The 14469-nt window shown below is 41.0% G+C and overlaps 1 protein-coding gene across 1 annotated transcript in view; it reads right to left on the reverse strand.

Annotated features, from left to right (window-relative positions):
* Positions 1-14469, reverse strand: part of LOC110517777 (uncharacterized) — a 66339-nt gene that overhangs the window by 39124 nt on the left and 12746 nt on the right. The window contains exons 5-8 of the mRNA XM_090194550.1: positions 13783-13908; positions 10585-10603; positions 10262-10266; positions 9779-9952 (exon numbers count right to left, since the gene is read on the reverse strand). Of these exons, the coding sequence (XP_090050676.1) occupies positions 9779-9952; positions 10262-10266; positions 10585-10603; positions 13783-13908 (324 nt within the window). The remainder of the gene's footprint in view (positions 1-9778; positions 9953-10261; positions 10267-10584; positions 10604-13782; positions 13909-14469) is intronic.

Raw genomic sequence — 14469 nt, forward strand, 5'->3', positions numbered from 1 at the left:
GCTGTCTCTCTCCCCCCTATTCAAACGTTCCTGGTCAATTCATTTGATAATAATAATGTTGACTATGTTTTTAGGAAAGGAGACATATGTCTGAGCTGGAAAATGAGACATATGTCTGAGCTGCGCTGGTGGCTTTGATTGGTGTGTCCTTTTAGGGTGTGTCTGTGTGTTTCTGTGTGTGTCTGTGTGTGTCTGTGTGTGTCTGTGTGTGTCTGTGTCTGTGTGTGTCTGTGTGTCTGTGTGTCTGTGTGTCTGTGTGTCTGTGTGTCTGTGTCTGTGTGCGTGAGTTCACTAATTCTTTCTATGTGTCCACATACTTTTGGTCATATAGTGTAACTACTACGACCCCATATAACTTGAGTGAATATATCATTATATATCTCTCATTACGGAGTCCTCTCTAGTCCTCTCTAGCCCTCTCCAGTCCTCTATAGTCCTCTATAGTCCTCTCTAGTCCTCTCCAGTCCTCTCTAGCCCTCTCCAGTCCTCTCTAGCCCTCTCTAGTCCTCTCCAGTCCTCTCTAGTCCTCTCTAGCCCTCTCCAGTCCTCTCCAGTCCTCTCTAGTCCTCTCTAGTCCTCTCCAGTCCTCTCCAGTCCTCTATAGTCCTCTCTAGTCCTCTCCAGTCCTCTCTAGCCCTCTCCAGTCCTCTCTAGTCCTCTCTAGCCCTCTCTAGTCCTCTCTAGTCCTCTCCAGTCCTCTCTAGTCCTCTCTAGTCCTCTCTAGTCCTCTCCAGTCCTCTCTAGCCCTCTCTAGTCCTCTCTAGTCCTCTCCAGTCCTCTCTAGCCCTCTCTAGTCCTCTCTAGTCCTCTCCAGTCCTCTCTAGTCCTCTCTAGTCCTCTCCAGTCCTCTCTAGTCCTCTCTAGCCCTCTCTAGTCCTCTCTAGTCCTCTCTAGCCATCTCTAGTCCTCTCCAGTCCTCTCCAGTCCTCTCTAGCCCTCTCTAGTCCTCTCTAGTCCTCTCCAGTCCTCTCTAGCCCTCTCTAGTCCTCTCTAGTCCTCTCCAGTCCTCTCTAGTCCTCTCTAGTCCTCTCCAGTCCTCTCTAGTCCTCTCTAGCCCTCTCTAGTCCTCTCTAGTCCTCTCTAGCCCTCTCTAGTCCTCTCCAGTCCTCTCCAGTCCTCTCTAGCCCTCTCTAGTCCTCTCTAGTCCTATCTAGTCCTCTCTAGCCCTCTCTAGTCCTCTCCAGTCCTCTCCAGTCCTCTCTAGCCCTCTCTAGTCCTCTCTAGTCCTCTCTAGCCCTCTCTAGTCCTCTCTAGTCCTCTCTAGCCCTCTCTAGTCCTCTCCGGTCCTCTCCAGTCCTCTCTAGTCCTCTCTAGTCCTCTCCAGTCCTCTCTAGTCCTCTCTAGTCCTCTCCAGTCCTCTCTAGTCCTCTCTAGCCCTCTCTAGTCCTCTCTAGTCCTCTCTAGTCCTCTCCAGTCCTCTCTAGCCCTCTCTAGTCCTCTCTAGTCCTCTCCAGTCCTCTCTAGTCCTCTCTAGTCCTCTCCAGTCCTCTCTAGTCCTCTCTAGCCCTCTCTAGTCCTCTCTAGTCCTCTCTAGTCCTCTCCAGTCCTCTCCAGTCCTCTCTAGCAGCTATGAACAACATGATCTTGCATTGCCACTGTCTTCTCACAAGGTCACGGCGGTTATGTTTGTTGATGTTGTTGTGAAAATTCTAATTCTAAATTGAGCCAAAATTGCGTGCAGTTTATGTTCCATAACGTCATCATGGAAAATATTGATGTGGTTTCCAAGTACCAATCAGAAACTGTGCTGCAAATCAGGCTGCACATTTAACATTGACATTGACTAAAAGGCCAGTCTCTTTGACGATGAAAAGGAGTGGAATGTTAGCTAAAAGACTGGTATTCAGTCTAGACTCACTAAAATGTTAGCTAAAAGACTGGTATTCAGTCTAGACTCATTCAAATGTTAGCTAAAAGACTGGTATTCAGTCTAGACTCATTCAAATGAAATTTCCCACTTGTAACTTCTGAGCTTACGATAACTCCGATAGTGAACGCCCCATTATTATCTGAGCTTCCGATAACTCCGTTAGTGAAAGCCCCATTATTATCTGAGCTTCCGATAACTCCGTTAGTGAAAGCCCCATTATTATCTGATAGCATGTGAACGCCCCATTATTATCTGAACAGGGGCTGCAGTCTAAACATGTTATTTTTTACCCCCTCAGCCCTTTGCCCTTTGCGCTAGCCACTTTCCCTCGGGTGGGGGGGGGGGGGGAACCGGATGTAGTTCGATTTCCATCTTAAGTCCAATTCACAAACATTGGACCCCCCTTGACCCTCGATTTAGCTCGAGGGAGCGAGTGAACAACTTTGGTCACTTGCGGGGTTGATATGACCCACAATTCAATGCAAACTGTAGTCACGCGTTAAACTCTCCGTGGAGTGTCAAATGTAATCAAAAAGGCTGTATTTTCAGCATCTAAGAGAAAAGTTTGAAGCTCAAATACACATACAGTGGGGAGAAGTATTTGATACACTGCCGATTTTGCAGGTTTTCCTACTTACAAGGCATGTAGAGGTCTGTACACTTCAACTGTAAAACAAAAATCCAGAAAATCATATTGCATGATTTTTAAGTAATTAAAAAAAACTGTGCAGTAATTAATTTGCATTTTATTGCACCGATTCCGGTGTGAGTTATCTGGCCTAAATGTATTACTTGTTATGAGTTATCTGGCCTGAATGTATTACTTGGGGCTCGGGCCGATTGGGGATACTCTCTGGCAGATGAAAGCATGGACTGCTTTCCATAATTAACATTTCATTATTTATTTATCCATATTTTCTCATTGTTTCTGTGCTCAAAACATAAAATTACCATTTAAATAAAATTATTTTAGAGTACTGTTTAACATCTTATGACTGGGGCAGAATTGAGTAGCTTGGATAAATAAGGTGCCCAGAGTAAACTGCCTGCTACTCAGTCCCAGAAGCTAAGATATGCATATTATTAGTATTTTTGGATATAAAACACTCTGAAGTTTCTAAAACTGTTTGAATGATGTCTGTGAATATAACATAACTCATCTGGCAGGCAAAAACCTGAGAAAAAATCCAACCAGGAAGTGGGAAATCTGAGGTTTGTAGTTTTTCAACTCTTTTCCTATCGAATATACAGTGTCTATGGGGTCATATTGCACTTCCTAAGGCTTCCACTATATGTCAACAGTCTTTAGAACCTTGTTCGATGCTTCTACTGTGAAGTGGGGGGAATGAGAGGGGATTGAGTCAGGGCTCTGCCAGAGAGGCATGAGCTGACCACGCGTGTTCATGTGAAAGTTAGCTTGCTTTCCATTGCATTTCTACAGACAAAGGAATTCTCTGGTTATTCGTCTTTATTAAAGATGTTGAACACTCACTGCACTTTGGTCCTCTCCTTCCCAGGAAGAAAGCCGTTACAGCATAACATATCTTTTAGCTTTTATCTTTTTATCTTTTAATGTTTGTTATGAGTATCTATGTAAATTGATGTGGCTCTCTGAAAATTGCATCTGCAAAATCACTGGATGTTTTGGAACTACTGAACATAACGCGTCAATGTATACTGAGATTTTTTTATATAAATATTAACTTTATCGAACAAAACATACATGTATTGTGTAACATGAAGTCCTATGAGTGTCATCTGATGAAGATCATCAAAGGTTAGTAATTCATTTATCTCTATTTCTGCTTTTTGTGACTCCTCTCTTTGGCTGGAAAAATGGTTGTGTTTTTCTGTGACAAGCAACTCACCTAACATAATCGCATGGTTTGCTTTCATCGTAAAGCCTTTTTGAAATCAGACACTGTGGTGGGATTAACAAGAAGTATATCTTTAAAATCTTTAAAATGGTGTAAAATACTTGTATGTTTGAGGAATTTTAATGAGATTTAATGAGATTTCTGTTGTTTGAATTTGGCGCAATTGATGAGCATTATATCATGGGGGCTCCCGGGTGGCGCAGCGGTCTAAGACACTGCATCGCAGTGCAAACTGCGTTGCTACAGATGCTGGGTCGATACCTGTGCCGGCCGCGACCGGGAGACCCATGAGGCAATGACCCTACTGATGAGTCAACAGGGTCAATGGAAGATACCTGGGCCGGCCGCGACCTGGAGACCCATGATGCCATGACCCTACTGATGAGTCAACAGGGTCAATGGAAGATACCTGTGCCGGCCGCGACCGATGAGTCAACAGGGTCAATGGAAGATACCTGTGCCGGCCGCTACAGACCGGGAGACCCATGAGGCCATGACCCTACTGATAAGTCAACAGGGTCAATGGAAGATACCTGTGCCGGCCACGACCGATGAGTCAACAGGGTCAATGGAAGATACCTGGGCCGGCCGCGACCGATGAGTCAACAAGGTCAATGGAAGATAACTGTGCCGGCCGCGACCGATGAGTCAACAGGGTCAATGGAAGATACCTGGGCCGGCCGCGACCGATGAGTCAACAGGGTCAATGGAAGATACCTGTGCCGGCCGCGACCGGGAGACCCATGAGGCCGTGACCCTACTGATGAGTCAACAGGGTCAATGGAAGATACCTGGGCCGGCCGCGACCGATGAGTCAACAGGGTCAATGGAAGATACCTGTGCCGGCTGCGACCGGGAGACCCTTGAGGCCATGACCCTACTGATGAGTCAACAGGGTCAATGGAAGATACCTGGGCCGGCCGCTACAGACCCATGAGGCCATGACCCTACTGATTAGTCAACAGGGTCAATGGAAGATACCTGTGCCGGCCGCGACCGATGAGTCAACAGGGTCAATGGAAGATACCTGTGCCGGCGGCGACCGATGAGTCAACAGGGTCAATGGAAGATACCTGTGCCGGCCGCGACCGGGAGACCCATGAGGCCGTGACCCTACTGATGAGTCAACAGGGTCAATGGAAGATACCTGGGCCGGCCGCGACCGATGAGTCAACAGGGTCAATGGAAGATACCTGTGCCGGCCGCGACCGGGAGACCCTTGAGGCCATGACCCTACTGATGAGTCAACAGGGTCAATGGAAGATACCTGGGCCGGCCGCTACAGACCCATGAGGCCATGACCCTACTGATTAGTCAACAGGGTCAATGGAAGATACCTGTGCCGGCCGCGACCGATGAGTCAACAGGGTCAATGGAAGATACCTGGGCCGGCCGCGACCGATGAGTCAACAGGGTCAATGGAAGATACCTGTGCCGGCCGCGACCGGGAGACCCATGAGGCCATGATCCTACCGATGAGTCAACAGGGTCAATGGAAGATACCTGGGCCGGCCGCGACCGATGACTCAACAGGGTCAATGGAAGGTACCTGTGCCGGCCGCGACCGGGAGACCCATGATGCCGTGACCCTACTGATGAGTCAACAGGGTCAATGGAAGATACCTGGGCCGGCCATGACCCTACCGATGAGTCAACAGGGTCAATGGAAGATACCTGGGCCGGCCGCTACAGACCCATGAGGCCGTGACCCTACTGATGAGTCAACAGGGTCAATGGAAGATACCTGGGCCGGCCGCTACAGACCCATGAGGCCATGACCCTACTGATGAGTCAACAGGGTCAATGTAAGATACCTGGGCCGGCGGCGTCCGATGAGTCAACAGGGTCAATGGAAGAAACCTGGGCCGGCCATGACCCTACCGATGAGTCAACAGGGTCAATGGAAGATACCTGGAAGGTCTGAGGGTCTTAACAGGTTCCTGAATAATACAGCAACACCGGAGGGAATCTAAAACAATGGCAACATCTTTAGGTGTTACAGGGACCTTGTAAAGTGATCAGAATTCTTTATAACTGAGTAAAAGACCCTCTGCATTTACCAGTTGGCTCCAATAGGATACGATTTTGGAACCAATATTCTGAAAACAAAGAATTATTTTTATACAATATGTCCCGATTACTTCATATATAATATCTGTGTGAAGAATTTAATCTCCCTATATTATCCAGTTGATTATAATCTCCCTATATTATCCAGTTGATTTAATCTCCCTCTATTATCCAGTTGATTTAATCTCCCTCTATTATCCAGTTGATTTAATCTCCCTCTATTATCCAGTTGATTTAATCTCCCTCTATTATCCAGTTGATTTAATCCATCTCTATTATCCAGTTGATTATAATCTCCCTCTATTATCCAGTTGATTTAATCTCCCTCTATTATCCAGTTGATTTAATCCATCTCTATTATCCAGTTGATTATAATCTCCCTCTATTATCCAGTTGATTTAATCTCCCTCTATTATCCAGTTGATTTAATCTCCCTCTATTATCCAGTTGATTTAATATCCCTCTATTAGCCAGTTGATTTAATCTCCCTCTATTAGCCAGTTGATTTAATCTCTCTCTATTATCCAGTTGATTTTAATCTCCCTCTATTAACCAGTTGATTTAATCTCCCTCTATTATCCAGTTGATTTTAATCTCCCTCTATTATCCAGTTGATTTAATCCATCTCTATTATCCAATTGATTTAATCTCCCTCTATTATCCAGTTGATTTAATCCATCTCTATTATCCAGTTGATTTTAATCCATCTCTATTATCCAGTTGATTTAATCCATCTCTATTATCCAGTTGATTTTAATCTCCCTCTATTATCCAGTTGATTTAATCCATCTCGATTATCCAGTTGATTTTAATCCATGTCTATTATCCAGTTGATTTAATCTCCCTCTATTATCAAGTTGAATTGAATCCATCTCTATTATCCAGTTGATTATAATCTCCCTCTATTATCCAGTTGATTTAATCTCTCTCTATTATCCAGTTGATTATAATCTCCCTCTATTATCCAGTTGATTATAATCTCCCTATATTATCCAGATGATTATAATCTCCCTCTATTATCCAGTTGATTGAATCTCCCTCTATTATCCAGTTGATTTAATCTCTCTCTATTATCCAGTTGATTATAATCTCCCTCTATTATCCAGTTGATTATAATCTCCCTATATTATCCAGTTGATTATAATCTCCCTCTATTATCCAGTTGATTTTAATCTCCCTCTATTATCCAGTTGATTTTGTAACTCCATCAGTTCCATCTTCTCCTTCCCCGGGAGGCTGGATGGGGACCTCTGAGAAAGGGAAGTTACCTTAATGATCCAAGAGGCTGGCTGGGGACCTCTGAGAAAGGCAAGTTACCTTAATGATCCAAGAGGCTGGCTGGGGACCTCTGAGAAAGGGAAGTTACCTTAATGATCCAAGAGGCTGGCTGGGGACCTCTGAGAAAGGGAAGTTACCTTAATGATCCAAGAGGCTGGCTGGGGACCTCTGAGAAAGGGAAGTTACCTTAATGATCCAAGAGGCTGGCTGGGGACCTCTGAGAAAGGCAAGTTACCTTAATGATCCAAGAGGCTGGCTGGGGACCTCTGAGAAAGGGAAGTTACCTTAATGATCCAAGAGGCTGGCTGGGGACCTCTGAGAAAGGGAAGTTACCTTAATGATCCAAGAGGCTGGCTGAGGACCTCTGAGAAAGGGAAGTTACCTTAATGATCCAAGAGGCTGGCTGGGGACCTCTGAGAAAGGGAAGTTACCTTACCGATCACCCTTTCCTCCTCAGCTCTTCTGGTTTTAGCAAGATCTCAAATTTAAAGAGCTCCCAGTTCTTGCAGTAAGATTTTTCTTCACAAGCCCTTTCCCAAAAGTGTGAAAGCAGATATTTAACCTCAAACTTAACTAAATCATTATTTAATAACGAGCTATTTAGCTTCCAGTAGGATGCTCTACCAAGGTTCGTATCAGGGGTAAATATGTTGATATCAATGTAAATAGCCCTATGGTCTGTGAGGGGAGCAGTACAAATATGTGTAGTAACACACTCACTTTCAATACATTTCGATATAAACCTAAATCTATTCTGGGTTGTCTGGAACCTGTTTTGTTGGAAACCTCTCTCTCCATATATCAGTAAGATCAAACTTCTCCATAAAAAGTATTACACCCAAATTCTGATTGGTTGGCCTACCTGAGGGCCATATATCAGTTGAATTACCTATAGTGATGTTAAAGTCCCCTCCTATCAATAATAACGAATTGGGAAACGTAGATAATAGATACATTTAGATAACCAATGAAGTATATGTTTCTCTATAGATTCAAGCAACTCATCATTCTCATGTTTGGTGTTGTACCCGTAGAAGTTTACAGTAATGAGTGTAATGTCATTGTAACTCATCATTCTCATGTTTGGTGTTGTACCCGTAGAAGTTTACAGTAATGAGTGTAATGTCATTGTAACTCATCATTCTCATGTTTGGTGTTGTGCCCGTAGAGGTTTACAGTAATGAGTGTAATGTCATTGTAACGGATCACAAGACAAATAAAGTGACCAAAGGGGTAACAGAGTGTAGAATATTACCACCAAAGGGGTCACAGAGTGTAGAATATTACCACCAAAGGGGTCACAGAGTGTAGAATATTACCACCAAAGGGGTCACAGAGTGTAGAATATTACCACCAAAGGGGTAACAGAGTGTAGAATATTACCACCAAAGGGGTCACAGAGTGTAGAATATTACCACCAAAGGGGTCACAGAGTGTATAATATTACCACCAGAGGGGTCACAGAGTGTAGAATATTACCACCAGAGGGGTCACAGAGTGTAGAATATTACCACCAAAGGGGTCACAGAGTGTATAATATTACCACCAGAGGGGTCACAGAGTGTAGAATATTACCACCAAAGGGGTCACAGAGTGTAGAATATTACCACCAAAGGGGTCACAGAGTGTAGAATATTAGGTATTTTTCATTGTAGTGACACCAGCGGAGCGTTCAGATCCATGGGAAAGACAAATATCGTCGCCCCACTGTGACCTCCAGAAGTTGGCCTCAGCCGAAATTGAGTGAGACTCTAAATCTGTTCTAAATTGTTTAGCAAATAAAAATAAGGCCTTGTGCTTTTTACATTGTTTCGTATCCCCCCCTAGCATTAAGAGAAACTATAGACAAAGACAAAACAAACAAAGATTATATAAAATGAATAACTGTAGGAGCAGTGAATGTAAACGACAAGGAACTGAGATCTGCACCATTTAAGTCAATTTAAAGTGAAAATAGCTGATTCCATCAACTCTGAGCTAGACGTTATCCGGCGTTTGAAATTCAACTGAACAGAAAATGATGTTCAAGACCAAACCAAGGGTTCTCTGTAGTAAGAGAGACCAAAAACCCTCTTTAGTGTAATCAGGAACTATTCTGAGAAATAAAATACAAAATAATAATTTAAATTAAAGGGTACCTACTATTTTAATTGCATATGAAAACTGATCACCCAAAAAATGGAATAAAAAAGGTTTTACAAATACACGTTCCTAAGACCTTTTTCACTTGGAAATATGTTAATAACTAAATAGAACAATAAACGTGTACAGTCAGAGCAGACCTGTAACACAGCATCTTAGTTACTGTAGACATAAACAAAATACAACTTTTCAGTCTTCTTCGTAAATTTGTAAACAGAATAGGCCTTCTCCTTCCTCCTTCCTCCCTCCCCTTGCAAGTGTAAACTCGTCATCAGATGTGAAGGTGTGTCTGTTAAGTGTTTGGAATGTAACCAAGGTTTGTTGTCAACGACACCTGTCGCCTTGGAATGGTCTCCAGACATGACGCTGGACAGAGTATTTACTTACGTTGTGAGCGTAAGGAAATAAAAAACATGTCGTTCTGTCTTTTTGACGATGGGGCCGAAAATCAACGGGAGGGTTTGATAAAAACAAGTGCCGGTTTTTTAATAAAATTTCTCTGGTATCGGAATTAAAAACTATAATTAAAGTTTAAACCTACCTGCTGCTCTCAACGAAAGGCCGATGCACAGAATAATTCCCCCGAAACAACAAGCTGCTGACGTCTTCATTTCACATGTTTTTGTTTTGTTAAATATTGTTGCTAAAAGCTGTTTGTAATAGGAAATTAAAACTGAGTTCCGGTCAGTAAACCCGGGAAAAAAAGCACAAAAGTCTCATAGGAACATAATCTAGGACCAATATAACAATTAAATGCGACACAAACGTGTTCAAGGAAAGACGGCAAGTAGAAGAGTGACACAAAACAAAATTACTTTCACTTTGGTTCACCGTGAGTTTAGTTGGTTATGGAAGCACGGAGAAAGGAATGAGGAAATGAATTTATGTTACAAAATGTCAGATAGTATCTAGATGTTAAATTGAAAAATAAAAAACACGAGGCCTATATTAGTTGTATATTCAAATCAATCGGTTATATTCTCAGATAGTCGTAGTCATATCAATGTCATGAACAAAAACACACGTCGGCTGTATAGGTTACACAGCTGTTTACCAAAACAGTGGCTGGGTGAATTGTATTTTTGATCTGCAGATTACCCATTTAAAAGGACTGCTGCTGAATGAATTATACAACACAACATATATTGAAACAGCTTAAAATAAGACAAATACATCAAAGCAGTTAAATAAATCGTATTTTTATTTATTTATTTAAATGCCACTATTATGGGTCAGGAGAAGAATAAATGTTTTGGGTGTAAATAACAGGTCCAGAATTAGAATGTTGTGTGTTCTATTCTGAGTGTTGTCAGGTTGTCATGGTGATCAGGTGTTTCTCAGCCTCACTGTTCTACAAAACGGTCACCTGTCAATCACACGGAAATACTGTGTTTAGTTATTTAGAGATATACAGTATTTCATAGAATCAGTAGGGTTTAACCCCTGTTAATTACACATAAATACTGTGTTTAGTTACTTAGAGATAAACAGTATTACATAGAATCAGTAGGGTTTAACCCCTGTTAATCACATGGAAATACTGTGTTTAGTTACTTAGAGATATACAGTATTACATAGAATCAGTAGGGTTAAACCCCTGTCAATCACACAGAAATACTGTGTTTAGTTACTTAGAGATATACAGTATTACATTACATAGAATCAGTAGGGTTAGTCACCTGTCACTCACACAGAAATACTGTGTTTAGTTACTTAGATATACAGTATTACATAGAATCAGTAGGGTTAAACCCCTGTCAATCACATGGAAATACTGTAGTAATGTAGTATGTGTTTAGTTACTTAGAGATATACAGTATTACATAGAATCAGTAGGGTTTAACCCCTGTTAATTACACAGAAATACTGTGGTTAGTTACTTAGAGATATACAGTATTACATAGAATCAGTAGGGTTTAACCCCTGTTAATCACATGGAAATACTGTGTTTAGTTACTTAGAGATATACAGTATTACATAGAATCAGTAGGGTTAGTCACCTGTCAATCAACAAGATTCAATCAGAGATACAGTTATCAACACTCTACAACATGGTTCAATCAGAGATACAGTGATCAACACTAAGACATGGTTCAATCAGAGATACAGTGATCAACACTAAGACATGATTCAATCAGAGATACAGTTATCAACACTCTACAACATGGTTCAATCAGAGCTACAGTTATCAACACTCTACAACATGGTTCAATCAGAGATACAGTGATCAACACTAAGACATGGTTCAATCAGAGATACAGTGATCAACACTAAGACATGGTTCAATCAGAGATACAGTGATCAACACTAAGACATGATTCAATCAGAGATACAGTTATCAACACATTACAACATGGTTCAATCAGAGATACAGTTATCAACACTTTAAACATGGTTCAATCAGAGATACAGTAATCAACACTTTACAACATGGTTCAATCAGAGATACAGTTATCAACACTTTACAACATGGTTCAATCAGAGATACAGTAATCAACACTAAGACATGGTTCAATCAGAGATACAGTGATCAACACTAAGACATGGTTCAATCAGAGATACAGTAATCAACACTAAGACATGGTTCAATCAGATATACAGTAATCAACACTAAGACATGGTTCAATCAGAGATACAGTGATCAACACTAAGACATGGTTCAATCAGAGATACAGTGATCAACACTAAGACATGGTTCAATCAGAGATACAGTGATCAACACTAAGACATGGTTCAATCAGAGATACAGTAATCAACACTAAGACATGGTTCAATCAGAGATACAGTTATCAACACTTTACAACATGGTTCAATCAGAGATACAGTAATCAACACTTTACAACATGGTTCAATCAGAGATACAGTTATCAACACTTTAAACATGGTTCAATCAGAGATACAGTTATCAACACTAAGACATGATTCAATCAGAGATACAGTGATCAACACTAAGACATGATTCAATCAGAGATACAGTTATCAACACTAAGACATGGTTCAATCAGAGATACAGTTATCAACACTCTACAACATGGTTCAATCAGAGCTACAGTTATCAACACTAAGACATGGTTCAATCAGAGATACAGTGATCAACACTAAGACATGGTTCAATCAGAGATACAGTAATCAACACTAAGACATGGTTCAATCAGAGATACAGTTATCAACACTTTACAACATGGTTCAATCAGAGATACAGTAATCAACACTTTACAACATGGTTCAATCAGAGATACAGTTATCAACACTTTAAACATGGTTCAATCAGAGATACAGTTATCAACACTTTACAACATGGTTCAATCAGAGATACAGTAATCAACACTAAGACATGGTTCAATCAGAGATACAGTGATCAACACTAAGACATGGTTCAATCAGAGATACAGTAATCAACACTAAGACATGGTTCAATCAGATATACAGTAATCAACACTAAGACATGGTTCAATCAGAGATACAGTGATCAACACTAAGACATGGTTCAATCAGAGATACAGTGATCAACACTAAGACATGGTTCAATCAGAGATACAGTGATCAACACTAAGACATGGTTCAATCAGAGATACAGTAATCAACACTAAGACATGGTTCAATCAGAGATACAGTTATCAACACTTTACAACATGGTTCAATCAGAGATACAGTAATCAACACTTTACAACATGGTTCAATCAGAGATACAGTTATCAACACTTTAAACATGGTTCAATCAGAGATACAGTTATCAACACTTTACAACATGGTTCAATCAGAGATACAGTAATCAACACTAAGACATGGTTCAATCAGAGATACAGTGATCAACACTAAGACATGGTTCAATCAGAGATACAGTAATCAACACTAAGACATGGTTCAATCAGATATACAGTAATCAACACTAAGACATGGTTCAATCAGAGATACAGTGATCAACACTAAGACATGGTTCAATCAGAGATACAGTGATCAACACTATGCCATGGTTCAATCAGAGATACAGTGATCAACACTAAGCCATGGTTCAATCAGAGATACAGTGATCAACACTAAGACATGGTTCAATCAGAGATACAGTGATCAACACTAAGCCATGGTTCAATCAGAGATACAGTGATCAACACTAAGACATGGTTCAATCAGAGATACAGTTATCAACACATTACAACATGGTTCAATCAGAGATACAGTTATCAACACATTACAACATGGTTCAATCAGAGATACAGTTATCAACACATTACAACATGGTTCAATCAGAGATACAGTAATCAACACTAAGCCATGGTTCAATCAGAGATACAGTGATCAACACTAAGACATGGTTCAATCAGAGATACAGTTATCAACACATTACAACATGGTTCAATCAGAGATACAGTAATCAACACTAAGACATGGTTCAATCAGAGCTACAGTTATCAACACATTACAACATGGTTCAATCAAAGATACAGTAATCAACACTATGCCATGGTTCAGCGTCGTGACCCCGTTATAATGTATTTGGACAACAGGTTGTTGGAGCCAGTGGAATGTATGAACTCAGGTTCTTACCTTGAGCCCTACGTCTGTTGCCTTTCACCAGCAGTATGACGGTCACCAGCAGGTAGGGACACACCACCAGTAGACTACCCAGCAGCCTGGGCAGAGACATGGACAACACCGGCACTGTAGTGGGGTCTTGGGGTTGGAGACAGGGGAGAAAGTTGACAAAATCTTTCATACACACTAATACACACATTTTAACTGAAGGATTTCTTTCCCCCTGAAATGAATATATTTGTTACTGCAAAATACAACTTAATGGATGTATTTACCGTAGGTTTAATGGATGTATTTACTGTAGGTTTAATGGATGTATTTACTGTAGGTTTAATGGATGTATTTACCGTAGGTTTAATGGATGTATTTACTGTAGGTTTAATGGATGTATTTACCGTAGGTTTAATGGATGTATTTACCGTAGGTTTAATGGATGTATATACTGTAGGTTTAATGGATGTATTTACCGTAGGTTTAATGGATGTATTTACTGTAGGTTTAATGGATGTATTTACCGTAGGTTTAATGGATGTATTTACCGTAGGTTTAATGGATGTATTTACCGTAGGTTTAATGGATGTATTTACCGTAGGTTTAATGGATGTATTTACCGTAGGTTTAATGGATGTATTTACCGTAGGTTTAATGGATGTATTTACTGTAGGTTTAATGGATGTATTTACCGTAGGTTTAATGGAT

This window comes from Oncorhynchus mykiss, chromosome 13 (assembly GCF_057628025.1).
Source record: "Oncorhynchus mykiss isolate SJ-2025 chromosome 13, ASM5762802v1, whole genome shotgun sequence".
Taxonomy (NCBI): domain Eukaryota; kingdom Metazoa; phylum Chordata; class Actinopteri; order Salmoniformes; family Salmonidae; genus Oncorhynchus; species Oncorhynchus mykiss.